Source organism: Canis lupus, chromosome 7 (assembly GCF_048164855.1).
Source record: "Canis lupus baileyi chromosome 7, mCanLup2.hap1, whole genome shotgun sequence".
Lineage (NCBI taxonomy): Eukaryota > Metazoa > Chordata > Mammalia > Carnivora > Canidae > Canis > Canis lupus.
The window spans coordinates 48,189,842-48,212,605 of NC_132844.1; the positions used below are offsets into that span (position 1 = coordinate 48,189,842).

The window sequence follows — 22,764 nt, forward strand, 5'->3', positions numbered from 1 at the left end:
AAACTCTGGTACACATTGCGTTATACATATCTCAGATTTCCTAGGTTTGCTAGGAACCATAAAAACTGTGAAGACTTCCCAAAAGTAGTTATTTAAAAATTATCATTTTGTGTACAATCTTCCATGGATTAGTCATAAGTGGCTAATAAAGGGTGCCAAGTCTGAATTACTTAGATGCTCAATGGTGTTTATCTTTTAGTGGCCTTGATAAACAACTTAGGTGGCAGGTGTTTTTCTAACTCACAAAAATTCTTTCATTTGTTTAACCCATGATCATGTTGCTACTAAGCAGTGAGCCAGACCTTGAAAAACCATGTTGGGAAAACAAATTGGCCAAAATTGTTTCTAATTAGGCTGCAGATTTACTGCCAACTTTGTTTAACCACTGAATTTGGCTATAAGAAAGATTAGAGTTTTCTACTTCATTGAATGGATGCATAAATTTCAGTGCTAGATTCAAATTCCCAAACTCCTAATAGCACAAAGCTCTAGTAGGCTTTTTTTTAAAAAATATTTTATTTATTTAGAGACAGAGAGAGAGAAGCTGCCCCTCTAGTAGGCTCTTAATTAAACTAATTGCATTACGTGAGAGATCAAGCAAATATACAGAAAACAAATCATCTGCGCCATTCTGTCTGTGCTTGCTTAGCCAATTTTCCTCCCTACTTTCTAGCCTCCACATTTCCACTCTCAAAACTCCAACAACAAATACTTTCCTAATGTATATTAAGGCTTTTACTGTTGTCCTTTATTGTTAGAGATGCCTGTATAATGGCTCCAATTCTTCAGTAAAGTTTAAACTATTCTCTAAAATCACTATTATGTTTTTCCCCATGGTTATTATAAAACACAGTCTGTTATGTAAAAACCAAAGTAAATAAAGGTGCATATGACATAACCAAATAGTGGTACAGCCAGGAAATTACTTGATATGAGGTTAATATTAAAAAGTTCTTTTTAACCTATGGAAGAAAATAGCTTTCTCCTTTAAGGAGGAGGAAAAAGGGCAGCCTGGATGGTTTAGCGCCACCTTCAGTCCAGGGCCTGATCCTGGAGACCCGGGATTAAGTCCCACATCAGGCTCCCTGCATGGAGCCTGCTTCTCCCTCTGCCTGTGTCTCTACCCCCCTCCCCCATAAATAAAATCTTTTAAAAAATTAATTTATAGAAACAGTCTATTATGTTCAGATATAAGTGCTTGTTTTCATAATTCTACCGCTTAACTTTTAATATTCTTAATTTAGCAAACATTTTCTGCAAAGGGTCAGAAAGTATTTTAGGCTTTTGTCCCAAGTCATCCCACATGAGAAAATGCAAACTCTCTTTTAAATAAGGAAACAATGTTTTTGAAATCAGGGGTAGAAGGGAATAGGTGAAGGTGAAGAATCGGTGAAGAGGCAAGAGAGGAAGCAATTAAAAAAACAGAGATATAGTCAAGCAGGAAAAGGATTAACTTCATTAAATTACCTTCTGTGGATCTCAATTCTTCTATTGAAGTATTTTTGATACCCAGGTTATCATCACTGTCACACTCTGTAAGGCAGAATCAATAAATGCAAATGTATTTCTGAAAGTTATTGTGCCACAAATTATGTACTCTCGAACAATATTATTTTCAATAACTTCTTCCTGCCCAAGCTTACTATTAGACTACTTTCCTTGTAGGTTTGCTTTTTTAAAATGCTTACCAAATACTACTTAAATCAAAGGGGGAAAAAGAATCTAATGAAATAGTCAATTCAAATTTTATCTCTATATACACCTTATCTGAAAATTTCTTTGAGCACAACTGTTGATGAAATATAAAATTCTATTATTAAAAAAAACCTGGAAATTAAGAAAAGCTAGTATGCTTGTTTAAATCTAGCAAATAAATGCCAAAGTTCATGAAATCTTAAAGTTTTTAAAAATGGTGAGATAACTCTTACTTTGAAAATCTTGCATTCATTGCTATAGAAACCATAGGTTTAAATTAGCAATGCCTCTTTCATGGCACAAGCTCACTTACCTGACATTTTTTATACTTTCATAAAAGGCCTAGGTCTATAAAAAGGACATGACTGATCAGGTATTGCAAAAGTCACCTAAAATTTGGTCCAGTGACCAAATATTGGATTTATCACTTTAACTACATTTTAATCAATATATATGTCATAGTGACTGAATCAGGGTTTAAATAACAATATAAGTCATATGGACATATTTGATTCTGTGGAAAATATGTAAAAAAATAAAGATTTTTAAAGTATTTCTAAAAAAACCACTATATTTCCACTTAATTTCTTTGCTGCAAAAATTTGTTTTAAGTCATCTTTTGCCCATTCCAGCAAAAATACTATTTGTTTAAACAATCTATTATATACAAGGCAGACAGACTTTTTAAATTAAATTCAACAATTCTTTCATATAACGTCTCCTGGATAGAGTATGATGCTAGCTGCATTTTCACAGCATGGGTGAACTTTTATGTTCAACATCTAATATGACTTTACAAATTTGTGTAATTGGTATGACTCTACAGATACCAACCATACTTAATACTTTCTTCCACCCATTCATTCCAAAATGAAGAAATAAAGCAAACAGACACGACAAAGTCCTAGGTACTGTGGCATTCAAATTCAACAAAAATTATTTCAAAGCATTGTAAAACCCGTTTTCAGTCTGAATTCACTAATTCATAACAAGCCTATGTTCAAGCTCATCCTTGTAATACCTAAGAAAAAAAACTCCAAGTCAGTTAATACTTTACATAAAACTTCAAGATGTTTAATTACTAAAGAACTATAACTAACTGAACACACAAAACTGTGTTTTTAAAAAGAAAATTTTACATAAATCAATATTCTTCAACTAAGCTACAAGATATGGCCAAGTTCTGTGATACTTAAGAGCCCACAAAATTTTTTATATAAGCAATCGTCACCAATGAAATAGTAAAGAATGGTAATGCAGAAATTCAGACACTGAAAAGTAGGGCTGAAATAGGGTTCCTTTGTTTAATTATGAGATAAAAGGGAACTTACAGTGATCACTTTCCTTGGCTATGTTTAATATATAATCAGCAATACCAGAAACCACAATCAAACCTTTTATTTTCTGCCTCCCCCCGCTATGCATCTGTCTAAATGTTATATTTTTTAAAATTCTTATATTTGGTACCTTTATACAAACACTGCAGCAAAATGACTCATTACCTTTATTTTTCAAGGAAATGATTAGAGTCAATAATCTACACTAAATTCTCTACATCATAAAACCAGGTATTTTTGTCAGTTAAAGCCTCGGCCTTAGTAGGAGATACTGATACTGATAAAGAGAACTGATAAAGTACTGATAAAGAACTGATAAACAGGGATCCCTGGGTGGCGCAGCGGTTTGGCGCCTGCCTTTGGCCCAGGGTGCGATCCTGGAGACCTGGGATCGAATCCCACGTCGGGCTCCCGGTGCATGGAGCCTGCTTCTCCCTCTTCCTGTGTCTTTGCCTCTCTCTCTGTGTGATTATCATAAATAAATAAAAATTAAAAAAACAAAAAACAAAACAAAACAAGAACTGATAAAGAGTACTGATAAAGTACTGATAAAGAGAAAAATACTTGTGTGGCTGGCCATAGGTAGTTCATTTGAACCTTTCTGGACCTCTACTCCCTCACCTATGAAATGCGAAAATCTAACACATCCTATCTCAAAGCGTTGCAAAGAGAGTAACATGTGGAAGTTATTCTTTAAAAAAAAATTTTTTTAAAGATTTTATTTATTTATTCATGAGAGACACAGAGAGAAACAGAGAGAGGCAGAGACATAGGCAGAGGAAGAAGCAGACTCCATGCAGGGAGCCTGATGTGGGACTGGATCCCAGACTCCAGGATCATGCCCTGAGCCAAAGGCAGAGACACTCAACCTCTGAGCCACCCAGGCGTCCCAGAAATTATTCTTTAAACATGTTTTTAAACATCTTTAAACATTACAAACATAAAAAGGAGCTAGCACAGTGACTGACACATTGTAGGCCCTCAATAAAGATTAGTTCCCTTTTGGGGAGAGTGGGTGGCTCAGTTGGTTAAGCATCTGACTCTTGATTTTAGCTCAGGTCATAACCTCAGAGTTGTGAGATGGGGAGTTCCACCTCGCTTTCGGCTCACTGCTGGGTGTGGTCTACTTAAGATGCTCTCTCTCTCCTTCTGGCCCTCTCCCGTGCCTCTCTTAAATAAGAAATTTTGTTCTATTTTTTTTTTTTTTATTAAAAGAAAAAGAGTTTTTAAGTAGGCTCCACACTGGGTGTGAATGGAGCCCAACCTGGGCCTGAAATCATGGCCCTGAGATCTAAACCTGAGCTGAAATCAAGTCAGATGCTTAACCAAATGAACCACCCAGGCACACCCTCTTTCTCTTCTTAAAAACATTTAAAGGAGTGCCTGGGTGACTTGGTTGAGCATCTGCCTTTGGGTCAGGTCAAGATCCAGGGCCCTGAGATGGAGCCAACATCGGGCTCCCTGCTCAAAGGGAAGTCTATTTCTTCTTCTCCCTAAGCCTCTCCCCCTTGCTTGTGCTCTCTCTCAAAATCCTTAAACAAAAAATTAAAAAAATACATTCGAATACTTTGTTTAAGAGCGAGAGCAAAAAAAGGGCATGGGCAGGGAGAAAGGGAAAGGAGCAGAGGATAAGCAAGAACTCCGCACTCAGCAATGAACCAACTTGGGGCTGGATCCCATGACCCCAAGATCATGACCTTGGCCAAAACCAAGAGTCGGTAGCTCAACCGAGTTACTCAGGTGCCCCTCTTCTTTAAAACATTTAAGTGACAAATTATATCCATATCTTTGGAATGTGAGTCTTGAATTAGAATGAACATATACTGTGAATAAAATGTAAAAGATCTAAATAAAGAGAAAGTCTACCTGGCTCCTCTGATTAGAATTACTAGAAAGGATCTATGTATCTTGGCAAGTTCTAAAACTGTGAGTACAATAGGAAACAGAACTGATAAAGGATAAGGGGGCCAAAGGTGTCAATTAAGGACAAATTAATAGTGGTTTAAAAATATCTCTACAGGGATTTATATACGTTTATTATAGTTGTAATTAAAATGCTACCTAGGGCTGAAATCCTAAGGAGAGAATTTATAGGAAAAAAGCCACGACACATTCAAATCTCAAACTTAGTTTAAAGCTAACCTTGCTGCCAAGAGTAACTGATTCAGCCTAAGTCAGAGATCTAAAAAGCACCCATAAGGGATCCCTGGGTGGCGCAGCGGTTTGGCGCCTGCCTTTGGCCCAGGGCGCGATCCTGGAGACCCGGGATCGAATCCCACGTCGGGCTCCCGGTGCATGGAGCCTGCTTCTCCCTCTGCCTGTGTCTCTGCGCCTCTCTCTCTCTCTCTGTGACTATCATAAATAAATAACAATTAAAAAAAATATTGAAAAAAATAAATAAATAAATAAAAAATAAAAAAAAATAAAAAGCACCCATAATAAAGCTATTTAGCTGTTCCTTCCATACCAAGCAAAAAAGCAAAACCTTATGGCAAACTGACTGGACGTTCTTATATGGAACCAGCCACTCTGAATATCTATCTATATTTTTACTGAGATAAATACCTCCTGAAAAAAAAAAAAAACCTTCAAATAACTGAAAAACTGGCAAAGACTAAAAGTAAGACACTACATAATCATGATTTTCATGATACTATTCAACAGAATCTTCCTTGTTTATATAGGAAGCTCCAGTATACTATCACTTTCTGGTCCATTTAATAATGGAAAATTTCTGAAAAGTTAAAGAACTAAGAAGTTCAAAACTGCTATCATTCATCTGTGCTATGGTAGATTTTTAAAAAACTGAAAACTCAGCAGACTGTCTCTAAATCAATGATTAATATGAGAGAAGTATTCACTCTATTTTATTTACAGTATGAATTTTTGTCATTAGGATCCTAAAGAGAGTTTTGTGAGTTGGTTGGTAACTAGGAGCCTTGAGACCACAGATCCCCTGAAATTGTATGTGATATTGTATATAAATGTTCATTTTTGAGGAAAGAAACATAGAAAGCTCTTTGTCAGATTCTTGAAAAGGTCTACTAATTTCCACCCTAAACCACACTGCCTTAAGAAACTGGTTGTCAAATCTGAAGAAAGGAACACTGTGCTAACAGGCTAGAAGAAAGGAGTTATCCTGGCATTCTTGCAGTAACCAAAAGTGCCTAATGGTCCAAGAAGAATTAGAGTATTTGTAGACATTGGGAAAAATTTGTAAGTCCCAATATATGTCAAATATCATTTTTAAACAAATATTATTCTAGTATTTACAAAGCCATTTGTTAGGAAAGATGATGGAATAGTTATCCAAGGACTGTTCTTTGATTTTCTCATTATAAGGTTCATTACTAAGCAATTTGATATCTTTAAGTCTCCCATAAAGAAAAAAATATGTCTTAAACGGAATCTGAACATACTGTGATTCAGTATAACTTACATTTTTGAATTTTAGAGTTAGTTACAAAAGCATCTTCAAATCTAGGTCTAAATGAAACATGATTTAAGGACTATATACATCATTGGCCACTTAGTAATTTTCATTACTTTTAAAATGTAGTGGCTATAGCACATGAAAAGACGCTCAACATCACTAATCATTAGGGAAATGGGAACCAAAACCACAATGAGATACCACTTCACACCCATTAGGATGGCTATCATCAAAACCAAACAAAACCTAGAAAATAACAAGTGTTAGCAAAGATGTAGAAAAACTGGAACTTTTGTACACTCTTGGTAGGGAAGTAAAATAATATAGTCATTATGGAAAACAGTATGGTAATTTCTCAAAAAATTAAAAATAGAACTAGCATATGATCCAGCTATTCCACTTCTGGGTATATACTCAAAAGAAATAAAGGCAGGGTCTTCAAGAGATTATTTGTATACCTATGTTGACAGCAGCATTATTTACAATAGCTAAAAACATGGGTACAATGCAAGTATCCATTGATGGATAAGTGGAAAAGCAAAATAAAGTCTATACATAAAACAGTATTATTCAGCCTTAAAAAGGAAGGAAATTCTGACATTTGCTGTAACACAGATGAAACCTGAGAACTTTATGCTAAGTGAAATAGGCTACCCATGAAAAGACAAATGCTGTATGATCTCACTCATATGAACTACTTAGTCAAAATACTATAGAATGGTGTTTGCTGGGGGTTGCTGTAGAGTGGGGTTTGCTGGGGAGTTACTGTTTAATGGGTATAAAGTTTCAGTTTTGCAAGATGAAAAGAGCTCTGAAAATGGTGATGGCTGCACAAACTGTAAAAGCAGGTAACACCACTGAAGTAACTCTTCAGAATGGTTAAGATGGTAAGTCTTATGTTCTGTATATTTTACCACAGTAAGAACTACTGGAAATAAAAATAGTGGCTAGGAATCATACTTTCTTCCTATGACAGTAATAATAAAAATAGCTATTTATTGAGCACCTATAATACTTTATATGCTGTGCTAGACACTTTATACATATCACTAATTCTTATGATTTTTTGGATATAAAAAGTGAGGGTCAGAAGAAGTTGAGTAACTTGCCTGAAATCACACAGCAAGGAAGCAGCAAAGTTAGCATTCAAACCAAAACAAAGCCCATGCCCTTCTTTATGCACTGTACAATATCTGTATTTCACAAAAATTCAGAATAAAATACACAGGTGCCCCCCAAACAGCACTAAATTTAAAAGAGCACTGAATATGAATGAACGATTAAAAAAAATAGCACATAAGGGGTACTCATAGGGAAACAATCAGCTTGTAACAATAACCTATACCTTACCTCTAACCCTAAAATACCCATGCAGACCTACTTATATGCAGCTCTCATTCCAAATAAAGTTGGTAAGAAAAGCAAATCCTAGCAGGTTTCACAGTGACAATTACAAAAGAAATGCTCCCCAAAGCAGTAGCATAGAAGGAAAAAAGGGTTGGCCTTGGGTGGCAAATATTAAAATTTAAGGATTTTACAGTATATTAAGTAGATGTTAGGGACTAGGGAACAGGATGGTAAGAGTAAAAGAAAAAGATAAAAAAAAAAAAAAAAGGCGGGGGGGGCACTTGATGGGATGAGCACTGGGTGCTATGTTATGTTGGCAAATTGAACTCCAATAAAAAGAAAATAAAAAACAAAAAGAAAGAAAAGAATAAGCATAAAAGTAACCAGTACATCATTAAAAAAAAAAAAAGGCATCAACCAAAGATAAGCAAAGAGATGAAAACAAAAATTACAGAATAGGAAGATAAAAAATTCAGTACTAAGCTGTGACACAAATATGCAAAACAGAGTTGATTTTCCTTTAAAGAAGAGTTGGGCTAGTAGACTAATGATTCCTAACTGTGCAGAAGTAAATTGATCCACTGTAATTCAGTGATGAGAGTAAAATTCTTCAGGGCGGGTTTTTCAATTGAAATGTGGCTCCAAAAATGCTGAAAGAAAAAAATAGCTAGGAGGAGAGTTGGAAAACTTAGAGCATAGAGTAAAAATGCCAAAAATAGTTTTTCATTGAGGTAATTCATCAAAATCTTCAAATCTTATTCATGGCTGCAAACCATTAGTATATTTAAAAATTTATTCTTCTATCCACATTTATTTCAGAACTTATGAAAAAACTCATCTGAATTCTTAGAATTGCAACTTTTCTTAAATACGTGTTAGTGAAACTGACCATCAGCACGTATTTTCACTCAACAATAGCAAAAAGTTAGAGAAGAGTGTGTAAATCCTGGGAATAGGATAGGAGGTCTACCCCTTTTAAGGAATTAAAGATCTTCTCAGGACTTCATTTTTGTTCCTGCCAATCTCTTAAAATTGTTTCTATTTTTGGCATATTATTATTTATTGCTTTCTTGTTTATCCTATAAGCAATTAGTTTTCTGAAAAAGTGAAGTTAAATTTGCATCTTAAAAACTGAAAATTTGGATTGAGCTTTGCAAAACTCTACTGACATATTTCAAATCACAAATATGTATTTTATATACATGAATACAGATTTTATCTATTAGATCAGAAAAGGCTCCAGAAAATTATGAAATCATCCTTCTTCTAAAACACTAAAGAATGAGAGAAAAGGAAAAAATAGATATGAGAGCATGATGCTTTAGAAAGCAGCCAGTAGTTCCACTAGTGGACAGCAGTTTATTGGTTTCTCTCAGCAGTGAAGTCTCCTCCTCTTGGGTGGTTTGCACTGTGACTGCAGCTGCGTACCTTTGGTGGTATCAGATATGCTATTTAACAAGGCACACATCATATCTCCCTCTAAATGGTGAGGGTTTAGTATATGTGCTGGCCTCTGAGTCTTCTTAAATTGATTCTCTAGCTCCAGAAAACCTTGATCTCCTGAGAGGATGGTGAAAGGAATTTGCTTGGGTAGTTGTTCATCTAGACGGCCAGCCTAAGTTGGAACAAAATGCATATGTTGATAAAAATCAGCACTTGAGGTTTAAATTAAGTTACATCTATTTCAGAATGAACACATGCCTAGAAAGATACACTCATTTATTTAAGATTTTATTATTTTTAAAATTAATCTCTACACCCAATATGGGGTTCAAAATCAATCCTGAGATCAAGAGTCACATACTCCCCTGAATGAGCCAGCCAAGCACACCTAGAAAGCTATATTTAGCTGGTTTTTTAGCTCCTACAAAGTATGATATAAAGCTCTCCTTCATAAATAAAATATGCCACATTTAATCAAACGTAAAATGCTATCAATTATCAAATCTTTTATGTGCCACTCAAAAAAGAAAAACAAGTAAGTTAAAAGAAGTTAAACAGGATGTCCTCACATAAAGCTGGAATGTTATAAGGGCTACACACTTAATTTAAAGGGTAAATAAGAAATAAATCTGCCATAGAGAGAAAAAAGCAAAGTAATTTGCATAATTTAATCTTGGTACACTGAATAAATGGAAAAGAAAAGGTCTTGTGGTTTTTTTTTTTTTTTTAAGATTTTATTTATTTTTTCATGAGAGACATAGAGAGGCAGAGACACAGGCAGAATGAGAAGCAGGCTCCCCACAGGGAGCCTGATGCAGAACTTGATCCAGGGACCCCGGGATCACAACCTGAACCAAAGGCAGATGCTCAACTGCTGAGCCACCCAGGTGCCCCATCTTGTGGTTTAAACTGTAAGCAGCAGCCAACAAGTTTGCAGACAGGGTGCCTGGCTGGCTTAGACCGCAGATCATGAGACTCTTGGTCTTGGAGTCATGAGTTCAAGCCCCATGTTGGGTGAAGAGATTACTTAAATAAATAAAAAGACTCAAGGGGTCCCAAAGTGGTTCATTTGGTTCAGAGTCTGACTCTTGATTTCGGCTCAGGTCATGACATCATGGTTGTGAGACGGAGCCCTTTGTGGAGCTTAAGATTCTCTCTCTCTCTCTCTCTCTCTCCCTGTCCCTCTTCACTCTCAAAATACATACATACATACATATATAAAAAGCTTTAAAACAGACACACACACAAAAACCCAAAAAACAAACTTGCAGAGTAAATTCATGTTATTAGTGTGACATGTAAATCCTTAAGCAGAGAACTGAATTTAAAATGGGTCTCAGGTTGGTAGTTTCTCTAGGTGACTGGCAGACACAAAAGCAAATGAAAATCCCATCTAGGTCAACGGTGATTGTTAAGGTGCCTTCCAATTTCAGAGATGTCAAATTGTGAAAGTATCTTAGCATACCTCAAGTACAATGTCATCTCTTGATCATTATTCTATAAATAATTAAGGTTCTACAATGAGTAGGTGACAGTCTGCTAGGAATTGAAGAAAAGCAGTAAATATGATATGGGCCCTCGCCCTCATTAGTCATAAGTAGAACCTGATACAGAAAGTATTATACAAAAATACAGAATTGAAGAATGTTCTGTGGTGTCATTATGATCCAAGTGGAAAAGAAATTCTAAGTAGGTCCTAGACTGACGTTAGATTTTGAATAAAACAATCACTCACGTGCATACAGATAGCAAAATCAGCAGCATCTTTTCTTTTACTACAACGAGGATGAAGGAAGAAGCACCCAATCCTATTCAGGTAATTGTAGATCTTACAGTTGAGGGGAGGCTTCCAATTGGTGTTTCCTCCTATGATTTTTAGAAAAGGCATATATGATTGTCAAACAGAAAATAAGAACAGAACACTAGATACAACTGAAAGCTTAATCAAAAAAAAAAAAAAACACAAGAGAAAAGTTTTTCTAGAGGGTATGCACTAGATTAGAATGCAGAACTCAGTTCTAGTACTGGTATCACAATTTTGTTGCTTTACAATCTTGGCAAAAGAGGTCGACTTGCTGAATCTGCCTATTCATCTGGAAACATATAGGTATGTTAGTAAGAAACAAAAGTAGTATGTGTGGAAAGTCTATGAATGGTATAATTCTATAAAACCGTATTAGTGATTTTTTCACAAATACTTCAAGGCTGGGACACCTGGGTGGCTCAGCGGCTGAGCGTCTGCCTTCGGCTAGGAGTGTGATCCTGGAGTCCTACATTGGGATCCCTGCACGGAGCCTGATTCTCCCTCTGCCTATGTCTCTGCCTCTCTCTGTGTGTCTCTTATGAATAAATAAATGAAATCTTAAAAAAAAGTACATCAAGGCTACTCAGTGGATAGAAATTATGGGCAATCAGCAAAGCTAAATTTACTAAAAGACTATACTGGATAACTTAACCAGGTCAGTATATTTGTATCTTAAATCCAATCCTTCTCTTTATATGTTGTTTCCTATCAAACATGAAATTTTCTGGATGTTCACTATAGTAAACTTCTATAAACCAAAGAAGTCTCTCTCCATTTGGTCAGTGGTTTGTAGAGAGATACTTAAATGAAGCTGCACATTTATGAACAATAAGGATGAACTGTAGGGGCAGTTATGGAATGCTGAAAATCATACTAGTTCTGTAGCCATGAGGCCCAACTAACGGAGTTCAAAAGAACAGTACTATTTATTAGTTTTATACTCTGAAAAAAATAAACTTCTCACAATACTTCCTTATATTTAAAAAAAAGAGATCGGGACACCTGAGTGGCTCAGTGGTTGAGCGTTTCCCTTTGTCTCAAGGTGTGATCTCGGGATCCGGGATCGAGTCCCACATCGGGCTCCTTGCAGGGAGCCTGCTTCTCCCTCTGCCTAGGTCTCTGCCTCTCTCTCTCTCTCTTTCTGTGTCTCTCATGAATAAAAATAAATAAATAAAATCTTAAAAAAATAAAAAAATTAAAAAGGAGATAAACATAATAATCAGTAAGCACAGGTTAATGCCAAGCACAGTACCTAGCATATTGTAGATACTGAATAAAAGCTTTTGAAATATGTATCTAGTGATCCACAAACTTTAGGTTACCAAATAGAGTTAATATTTATTACAGAGAAATGTAAAGAGAAACATATTCTAGCAGAGTAGCTATAATGCAAAATGACCATATTCTAATTAAGTTTGTATGTTCTAATCAGGAAGGTTCAAGAGCAGTCCTTTTAACATGAAACATATTCTAATGGAAAAAAGAAGAGGGTATCATCTCAAATGTTTTCCTTATCAACCATACCTTGAAAACCCCAAATAAATGTTCCTTGGTTAAGATGTCCTGGTAGATGACCAAAAAAGTTTGACCAGTTATCAAAGTCTACAAAGACTATATGAGTCATGGTTCGCAGATAATCCAAATCTGGAAGTTCAACAACTTCTTCATCTGAGAAGAGAGAAATATTAACCTGAATTTGGTAAGAATTAGCTAAAAACATTTTAATTGGTCAAGTTTAAAAGATACTAGAGAATATACAAAATATTAATTTCTAAACCTTTTCATGAAGCCCAAACTTGTACAATACAGTATAGGTACACCAGATAAAAAATATTCTGAACATTTTTCAAAAAATTTTATTCTATATATAAATGCTATTGACCCTAAGCCTGCCTTTCTTTTTCTGATTTTTTAAAAAAAATACATATTTATTCAGTGTCATGGTTACATTTAGCAATCAACAGCATGGGTGTTAAAAAAAAAAAAATTTACACTAAAATCCTTTGTTGGAATGCTTTACACTTTCCATAGAGCAGAAACTAAAATAACCTGTTATATAATTAGTCACAAATACAGTCCTCAAGTTTTGTGCCCATACACATGAGTATTGTCTAGAACATGTCTCTTCATAGCAGCAAGGCCCTGCCATCACTGTGCTTGGCTGAGTTCACAAATCTGTTGTAACCTGTAGCTTCCCTGTCACTTCTCTGGCTCTTCTCCTGCTAATAAGCTTTATTTCATGGCAGTAAGTAAACCTTCTGCCACTGTCATAGCTACTGCTGCTGTGGAACTGCCATAGCCACCTTAGTTTTGTGGTTTGGCATAATATTGGCCTCCACCACCACAGAGGCCAGTCAGAGCTTCTGCCTCCAAAATTTTCGTCTTTCATGGGTCCAAAATTTCAAGACTGATTGTTGTAATTGCCAAAATCATGATAGCTGCTACTACCTCCAAAACTGCTCCCACCACTACCAAATCCTTATAGCTAAGACTTTCTTTAAAAATAATTTATATAAGCAATTTTTAAAATAATAATATACTGGAAGAACTAGAAGGCCAAGTTTTGAGGCAAATAACCAAAACCTTGCACTGTCCATCAAAATAAAATTTCAAGGTTGCCTGTTAAGAACTTCTCCTTCTACCAGTTTTGTCCTTTTCCCAATCTAGACTTATTAGTAACCTGCTAGCTATGTGATTAAAAATCCTAGAGGAGAAATGAAATAACCTACAACCCTGCTACCATAAAGTGGTGCATAAGAGGTAATGGTAGCACACCAGCACCTCCCACCATAAACATATCTTTCTTGGTTCTCTTAGGTTCTTTCCTCTTCCACCATTCTCCAACTCTTGTTTTTTACCCCTTTCAATTCTTTCATACTTTTCTATCTTGATAAGGCCTTGAAGTTTCTAGTGGTAGCAATACAAACCTTAATATCTTAAATTATTTCCAAAATGACTAGGTTTTACTCTACTCTAGGTGACAGTTGGTTAAGTGTCTGATTCTTGGTTTCAGCTTAGGTTGTGATCTCAGGGTCGTGAGATCAAGCCCTGAGCTGGGCTCTGTGCTCAGCACTGAATCTGCTTGAGATTGTCTTTCTCCCTCTCCCTCTGCCCCTCCCACTCATGTGCACGCACATTCTCTATCTCAAATAAATAAATCTTTAAAAATAATTCTATTCAAAATTTTCATATATCCTCATTGTCCTCACTATACATTGTATAATTTATCAAGAGCTGATAGATATTTAAAAGAATTTACACTTAAAATTATACTTCTAAATAAAATAAAAACACTGCACTCTTCCACACTTAATCTTATCCCATGGTGCAAGAAAGAAGTCTAGAATAAGTACAAAGAGATCTATCTATACCTCAATTTTCTCCTTGGTTTCTTGCTACCACTTGTAACTCTAATTCTAATTGCTATTTTAACTTTAAGTAAAAGTTTTGCTTCCAAGAAAATCATAACAAAAATATATGAATTCTGATCTTTAAGATTTCTCATACTTATAGAATAAGACCAAAATATGAGGATGTGGGGAAAAAAAGAACCCTGTACACTGTTGGTGGGAATGCAAAACTGGTACAGCCACTGTGGAAAACAATATAGAGGAGGTTCCTTGAAATCAAAAATACAATTGCCATATAACCTAGTAATTCTATTAGGGATTAGTTACCCAAAGAATACAAAAATATTAATTTAAGAAGATATATGCACCCCTTTGTTAATTGCAGCATTATTTACAATAGCCAAGTGTCCACTGATAGATGAATGGATAAAGAAGATGTGGTGTATGTGTATAATCTATAAACTGAATATTAGCCATAAAAAAGGAATGAAATCTTGCCATTTTCAACAACATGGATGGATCTAGAAAGTATAATGCTAGAAAAACAAATACCATAGGACTTCATTCATGTGGAATTTAAGAAACAAAACAAAGAAAAAAGACAAACAAAAAAAACATTATTTTTTGGGGGTGGGGGGGAACAGATTCTTAAATACAGAGACTGATGATTATCAGAGGAGGGGAGAATGGATGAAACAGGTTAAAGGGCTTAAGAGTACATTTGATCAAAAAAAAAAAAAAGTACATTTGATCATAATGAGCACGGAGTACTATATACAATTGTTGAATCACTATATTGTACACCTGAAACTACTATGTTAGTTACAGTGGAATAAAAAAATATTTTTAATAAAAAAATAATTAGCCAACAACAGGAAGAGAAAAGTCAAAATAGCAACAAAGAATTCACTTGGCTAATTTTTTTAATGCACCTAAATCTGAATGGTAAGAATCTGAATGTTCAGGATAACTTTCATACATGACTTTCAGGGGATCCCTGGGTGGCTCAGCGGTTTGGCGCCTGCCTTTGGCCCAGGGCGCGGTCCTGGGGTCCCAGGATCGAGTCCCGCGTTGGGCTCCCAGCATGGAGCCTGCTTCTCCTTCCTACTGTGTCTCTGCCTCTCTCTCTCTCTATGTCTGTCATAAATGAATAAATAAATCTTTAAAAAAAAAAAAACAAATCTGACTTTCAGAAAGACTATCAATTTCCATCATCTCTCAAAATCCCCATGCTTTCTGTAAAAGAAAATGTTACCTTAAACATATTGTTTAAAGCTAATATATATGTTCTTTGTTCCCTAAAGTTTAGAATAGTTGAATATTTAGATATTAATATTTATTAGTGTTTAGGAATATACATCCCTAAAAAGTTACACTACAGTAATTAATCATCCGTTTCTTCAAAATCAAATCATTATTAGCTTTCTCAAATCTGATGGCTACAATAGGTGTATATTTCTCTATTAGCATGTGAAATTTGCACAGACATTAGAGTTGTAAAGCCGTACCTATATTCTGACAGCTTAGGTCATTCTCAGCTCCTTTCTCCACGTCCAAATTTTTTGGATGGCTTACTGTCTGTTTCGGTTTTCTCTCTGTACGTGAGGCACTGGCAGCAAATTTGTACAGGCTTGTTTTCTCAGATCCAAAATGAGCCACACTGGGTTTCTGTAAAAAGCAATGTTTCCTATGGAAGTGCTGCTGAGCACTCTCAGGATCATGAAATGCTTTAGTACAGGTGCCACACTTGATTACATACTGCTGCTCCTCTTCCTCCTCACTGATTTCTTCTCTGTGCACTTGATGGATATGAGTATTGATGTCACTCATGCTCTGTGCTGTTGCTGAACACAAGGTGCATCGAAACCACAGTTTACCTTTATCCAGCATGATTTGGAGACATCTACTATAATCTTCCTTTCTGTTGACTTTACAGATGTAACTCTCACGGCAACCACAGGTTAACAGGTTACTGGTCTCTATCACCGGAAAATCATTTTCAGTTTTAATTGAAGTTTCAGTTTTTTCAGACACAAACACATAATCTATGCTGTGGTGATCCTTATAATGACTTAAAAATGCTTCTTCCACATTAAAGATAAGATCACAAAGCCCACAGAAGTACTTAATCTTTATTTCATTGTTATGCTCATCTTGGCAATGGCGGTATAGTGTTTCTACCTTGTGAAAAGTCTTTTTGCAGTGGGCACAGCTATATCTATGAAATTGATGACTTGCTAAAGACATGCAATGCTGTTTTACACATTCTTGGGAATCAAACATATCTTCACAAATTCGGCATTGCCATTTACCCCTGGGAGGACTGTTTGCTGGAGAATGATCAATAATAGTAATAGTTGAAGAAGGATTCTTAGCAGTCACATTATTCACCAATGTTGTAGAAGAGGATGGCATAGTTTCACCTTCTACCTCATTCATCTCATAAAAATATCTGTGTCCATTATGAAATTCAGTCACATGTGCCATGATAGTCTCTTTTCTTGTCAACTCCTTTTTGCATGTCCGACACCAGAAAAGAAAGTTATTTAAATGTGCCCCTCCATGAATCCGGCTCATATGTAAACGGATAACTCCTGAATCTTCACTCACCTTTCCACAGACCACACACTTATAACACATTGTGTTTGCTAAGAATACATGCTTTTCTACTGCATCTTCACTTGGGAATCGTTGATGGCATTCACAAAACCAAGTTTTTACAAGTGACTTTTCTTTCTGAATACAAACCATACTTTCATGGCTTCTACCTTCTAAGTTCATCTTTTTTGGAACAGTGGTACAATCTGGTGAGCTCGATTCTTGAACAGACAGAGTTCTCTTAAGTGATGAAAATTTTGACTGATCTAGCAATAGATGCAAGTCAGAAGAAGGTTTGTTATCTTCACTGATGTGGCAATAAAGTAAGACTGATTCTTCCATTGAGGTAATGACTCGGATTTTGTGCCCTGAATTCTGCTTGTGATTTCGGGTACTGTTTTCATCCATAAAGATTTGGTTGCAATTTGGACAATATCCTCTTACTATGAATTTTTCTGCAACTTGGGCAATGCTCTTCTCAGCTACAGCTACAGGACCAGCATTTCGACAACGAACTCTAAATTGGATAAAAAAATAAACTCTTTCGTAAGTACTTTCTAAATACAGTACCTCTGCTTTTTAACAGGAATTATAAACAATGCATACAGAAAGCACTAAAAGATATTTTTCAATAAAAATGCAGATAACAGAATAATTTCAACTCACAATACCTGAGTATTACCTATATTGTCTGTTTCTACTCCATATATTAGAATAGTAAAACTAGAATCAAAAGATTAAAAAATTCATATAAATATTTGGAAAATGAATCCTTAACTCTTTAGAAGTTAAACAAAAAATTTTCAATAAATCTAAGGGTCACAGAAAAAAGGGGAAAAGGTAATATTTTTAAATGGGGACACCTGGGTGGCTCAGTGGTTAAGGGTCTGCCTTCGGCTCAAGGCATGATCCTGGGGTCCCAGAATGGAGTCTTACATTGGGCTCCCTGCATGGAGCCTGCTTATCCCTCTGCCTACATCTCTGCCTCTCTGTCTCTCATGAATAAATAAAATCTTAAAAAATATATTTTTAAATGAATGAAAATGAAAACAGCTTATCAAAATCAGAGGGTAAAGCAATGCTTAGAAGAAAATTTATAACTTTAAATGTTTATATAGAAAAAGGTCTAAAGTCAATATAAGCTGCTACCTTAAGAACCTAGAAATGGATAAGCAAATGAAGCCCAAAGTTTAAAGAGAGCAGAAATGAACAAAGTAAAAAAAAAATGGACAAACAACAGAGAATCATCAGTAAAAAATTCTGGTTGTTTTAAAGATCAGCAAATATTTGTTTGTGATAGATTACAGAAATAAATATAAAAGCTAAAAAAAAAGCTAAAAAAAACTGAATTTCATAAAAAATGAAGTAAACAAAATATATTCCTGAAGCAAGAATAAGCAAAGGATTCTCAGGATAGAGAAAATAACAATAAAAAGAAAACCACTAAGTTATACTTGAGATTAAAAGCTTCTGCTCATGAAAAGACATAAACACATGAAAAAGTACCCAACATCATTGTTCATCAGGGAAATGCAGATTAAAACCACAAAGAGACACTCAAAAGAACAGCTATAATGAAGAAGACAATACGAAACCTTGGCAAGGATGCAGAGTAACTAGAACTCTCATACCTTGTTGGTACAAACACTTTGGGAAAATATTTAGTAGTTCCTTATCAAATTAAATATACATCTACTCTTTGATTGCAGCAAGTCCACTCCTAGATATTTAATCCAAGATGAATGAAAACATATGTCCGTAAGAAGACTTGTATAAAATATATACAGCTTTATTCATAATAGCTAAAAATCCTAAATAATCCAAATGTCCATCAACATGAGAATGAATAAACAAATTGTGCTAAGTTCATATAATAAAATTCTACTTACCAATAAAAAGGAACAATGTACTGAAAATACCACAATGTACAGGAAAATACCACAATGGAGACTGCAGGGGTGAGAAGGTGGGAAATGACTGGGAAGGGACACATGGAACTTTCCGCAGAAGGGTGATAAATTATGATAAAAGTATAGGTTAACAGATGTACCCATTATGGCAAAATCATAAAAGTTACGATGTATACACTGTAATGAATTTAATTTGTATCTCAAAAACAGAACTTTTAAAAATAAGGGGAATAAGGAGTATATAAGCAGCGTTGATTATTATTAAAGCTGGGGTAATGGGTAAAATGGAAGTTCATTATACTATTCTGTTGACTTCATACAGTTGAAATTTTACATAATAAAAAATTAAGAATAAAAATAGCAGGCAGAACCAGGATTTCAACTCATGAAATACAAGTTAGAATATAAGTTAGAACCAGGACTATTAAACTTAGTAGTTACACTGAGTATATACAAAGTAATTATATTCTACTGCCTCAAGTTTATTGAGAACCTATTTTTCTTGAAGGTTTGTGAAAATAATTGCAATTGTCATTTAGTAGATACAAACTTTTAATACATTTTAATAGTATAACAGGAAAACAGACTGAAAAGACACAGTAGTAAGGAGAAAATATGTACAGACTTTGTTTGGATCATGATTCCAACATCCCAAATGTGTAATAAAAAATTTCTTCAGATAATCGGGGAAATTTGATAACTAAGTAGTCGATGCTATTAAATTGATTAGTATCAATTTCTAAGGTGTGGTAATAGTATTATAGGATTAAAAAAAAGAAGAGTCTTTACTATTTATTTATAGTTACATATTGAAGTATTGAAGTATTTACAGATAGGATGACATGATTTAACTCTGAAATAACAACTTGCAAGGGGTGACAATATAAATGAAACACGATAGTCATGTTTTGCTAATTACTGAAGTTGGGTGAAAGGTACACTGTGGGTTGTACATTGCTTGATAACTTCCATTATAAAGCCATGATTATTTAATAAATTTGGCCTTTCACTGCAATTTAATCTTTCATATGATATGATACTTTCCATTCTGGCTGATGTAAAGCCAATGTTCTATTTTAACCTGCTTCTCTCCTATATACACACTACTCACATAACACACAGAGAAAAAAACACATAGAACTGTTAGTTCATTTTACATTCACAGCAATATCAAATCTACTTTTTTCATATCTTTAACTTCTCTCATTATGCTAAATTTGATTAATTTCCAGATTAATGTACATTCTCATTCTAAAAGCAGAGAAACATGGAATAGAAAAGTATTTGTTTAATCTTTCCTCTGGTAAAGAGCAGGATTCCTTTACAGCCCGACTAAACTTGTACAAACCTGAAATGGGCAGTGAGCTCCATGTGGGAACGTAGTGTCTGGTGGCAGGCCACACACTTAACTTGAAATGGGACATCTTTGCACAGAGAAATCAGAAGTTTCTTTGCAAAAGATGGAAATGATATTGGATGTGCTATTCCCTGGTCATCTGAAAAACAAAATAAACTTAATTTGCAAAGATTGGAGGAGAAAGCAACCCAACCTTCCTCCCCTTCATTTTCTCAACATTGGGTAGAATAAGTAAAAGATTGATATATATGTGATAAAAATCTAGGGAAGTCATTTTCTAGCCTTAAGTACAAAAGATGCAGAACTCATGCTCAAAATTTGAGTCTTAAATGCAGAGAAACACCCAACTTCCCAGATATTATGTATACATAAAAACATCATCCTAAATAAATGTTTTCTTTCCAAGTTTCTCTTCATTCCTCAAAGTAAACCTTACTGTTAAGTGCGGAGCTCTACTGAGAATCTTTTTTGAAAAATAAAGACAATCTTTTCACTTTCATGTTTTCAATCTAATATCAGGATAAGTTATGTCAAGAATTATATAAGAAATATGGTAAAGAGATTAAAGTAGTTCAATAAGCTTTAACAGAAAAGAGTATTAACATACCACCCAGTTTAAAATTCTGATGGAAATGATTCTTTCCAGACATATGTTTCAAACACTCATCCTTGCTGCTAAAAAGAAGGAAGCAATTTGGACATGCAAAACACTGAATAATCTGAGGAAGAAGGTTGTTTTTATGTCCATCACCTGCAGCTTCCTAAAATACAAAGCAAAGTTGTATCATACACAACTAAAATCAATAATCAGTTTTTTTATTTTTTATTTTTATTTTTTTTTTTATTGGTGTTCAATTTACTAACATACAGAATAACACCCAGTGCCCGTCACCCATTCACTCCCACCCCCCGCCCTCCTCCCCTTCTACCACCCCTAGTTCGTTTCCCAGAGTTAGCAGTCTTTACGTTCTGTCTCCCTTTCTGATATTTCCCACACAATAATCAGTTTTTTTAAAATCAACTTTCAAAATTTCTTAATCATTTGGAATATTCTATATCAGTTTTTAATATGAAAACTTTTCTTCCCTAAGTGTGAACCACAGAATTTTAATCATAAATGAGGTTCCATATGTGAATTAAAATTTTTTTTTCTTAAAAACAAATCTTGAGCAGCCTGGATGGCCCAGTGGTTTGGTGCCGCCTTCAGCCCAGGTTGTGATCCTGGAGACCCAGGATCGAGTCCCACATCAGGCTCCCTGCATGGAGGCTGCTTCTCTTTCTGCCTGTGTCTCTGCCCCCCCCCCCGCCCATGAATAAATAAATATAACCATCCTTGTATACGTATCCTATTTACAGGTGCATGTTTTTCATTATTCGCAGTGGCCCTACTGGGTTAAAAGGTTTAGTACTGAATATTAAAGGATACTGTATGATTATCTTTCAAAAAGGCTTTACCAATTTACATATTCCTGGCACTGAGTGAACCTGGCACAATAGCTACTATAGATCGTGTTTTTATCTTTGCAGTCTGACAGGTATTGTGAAACTCATTGTTACTTCAATTTTTACTTCCTACTAGTGAGTTTTAGTACCTAATTCATACAATTCTGTGGATTTTCCATATTCTGTGTATTGGATATTCATATCCTTTTGCCTGTTTTTTATTAATTTATTTTTAAAGATTTATTTGAGAGAGAGAGCACAAGCAGGGGGAGAAGGAGAAGCAGGCTCACCACTGAGCAAGGAGCCAGATGTGGGGTTTGATCCCAGGACCCTGGCATCATGACTTGAGCCAAAGGCAGATGCTTAACCAACTGAGCCACCCAGGCACCCCTGCCTGATATTTCAATTGTTTCTGTTTTCTCTTCCTCTGGTTAACCTGTATCTTTTCTTCATTATCAAAACTAACTGTGCCATGCTCCATTTTGCAAATATTTTTCAAACATCTATTAATTTCACATGTGGTCACTTGAAAATTTTGATGTAGTCAAACAGGTATGTTTTTTCTAGCATCTAGGTATTGAAACTTGGTTAAGAGGCTCCTCTATCTCAAAACTAAAAAACTTTCTTTTTAAAAAAGTAAACTCTATCCCTAATGTGGGGCTCAAACGCATGACCTCAAGATTAAGAGTCATGTGCTCTATCTACTGAGCCAACCAGCTGCCCCCAAACTGGAAATATTTTAAAGTATATATGTATATAGGTGTATATGTAAGTGTGCTGGTAAATAAATGTAATTTAACATCTTTTAGCCTTGAAAGTTGTATTGTGTCTTCTTAAATTTACTATCATTAATATTAGGGATATAGAAATAGCTTATGCAGTACTTATGAGATGTCACAGAAGGAGGAATAAGAAATTTACATTTATATTGAGCACGTGGGAAGCATCATATTTTGGTACAAAATCTAATAATCCCATGAAGTACTATTTTCATTATTTACAAATGAAAAAACTAAAATTTAGTTTCTGTCCAATCAAGTAGCACCC

The 22,764-nt window shown here is 35.0% G+C and overlaps 1 protein-coding gene across 5 annotated transcripts in view; it reads right to left on the minus strand.

The window, feature by feature from the left end:
• LOC140636819 (E3 SUMO-protein ligase ZNF451) overlaps positions 1-22,764 on the minus strand; it is a 90,914-nt gene that overhangs the window by 12,278 nt on the left and 55,872 nt on the right. For 3 of the 5 annotated variants that reach the window (XM_072832491.1, XM_072832492.1, XM_072832494.1), the window contains 7 exons: positions 20,882-21,035; positions 20,266-20,413; positions 15,918-17,524; positions 12,584-12,727; positions 10,991-11,121; positions 9,241-9,427; positions 1,468-1,533 (listed from right to left, as the gene is read on the minus strand). In XM_072832491.1, coding sequence (XP_072688592.1) covers positions 1,468-1,533; positions 9,241-9,427; positions 10,991-11,121; positions 12,584-12,727; positions 15,918-17,524; positions 20,266-20,413; positions 20,882-21,035 — 2,437 coding nt within the window. Of the gene's footprint in view, positions 1-1,467; positions 1,534-5,174; positions 9,428-10,990; positions 11,122-12,583; positions 12,728-15,917; positions 17,525-20,265; positions 20,414-20,881; positions 21,036-22,764 lie in introns of all 5 variants that reach the window. The other 2 variants (XR_012034051.1, XM_072832493.1) reach the window with 2 other exon arrangements.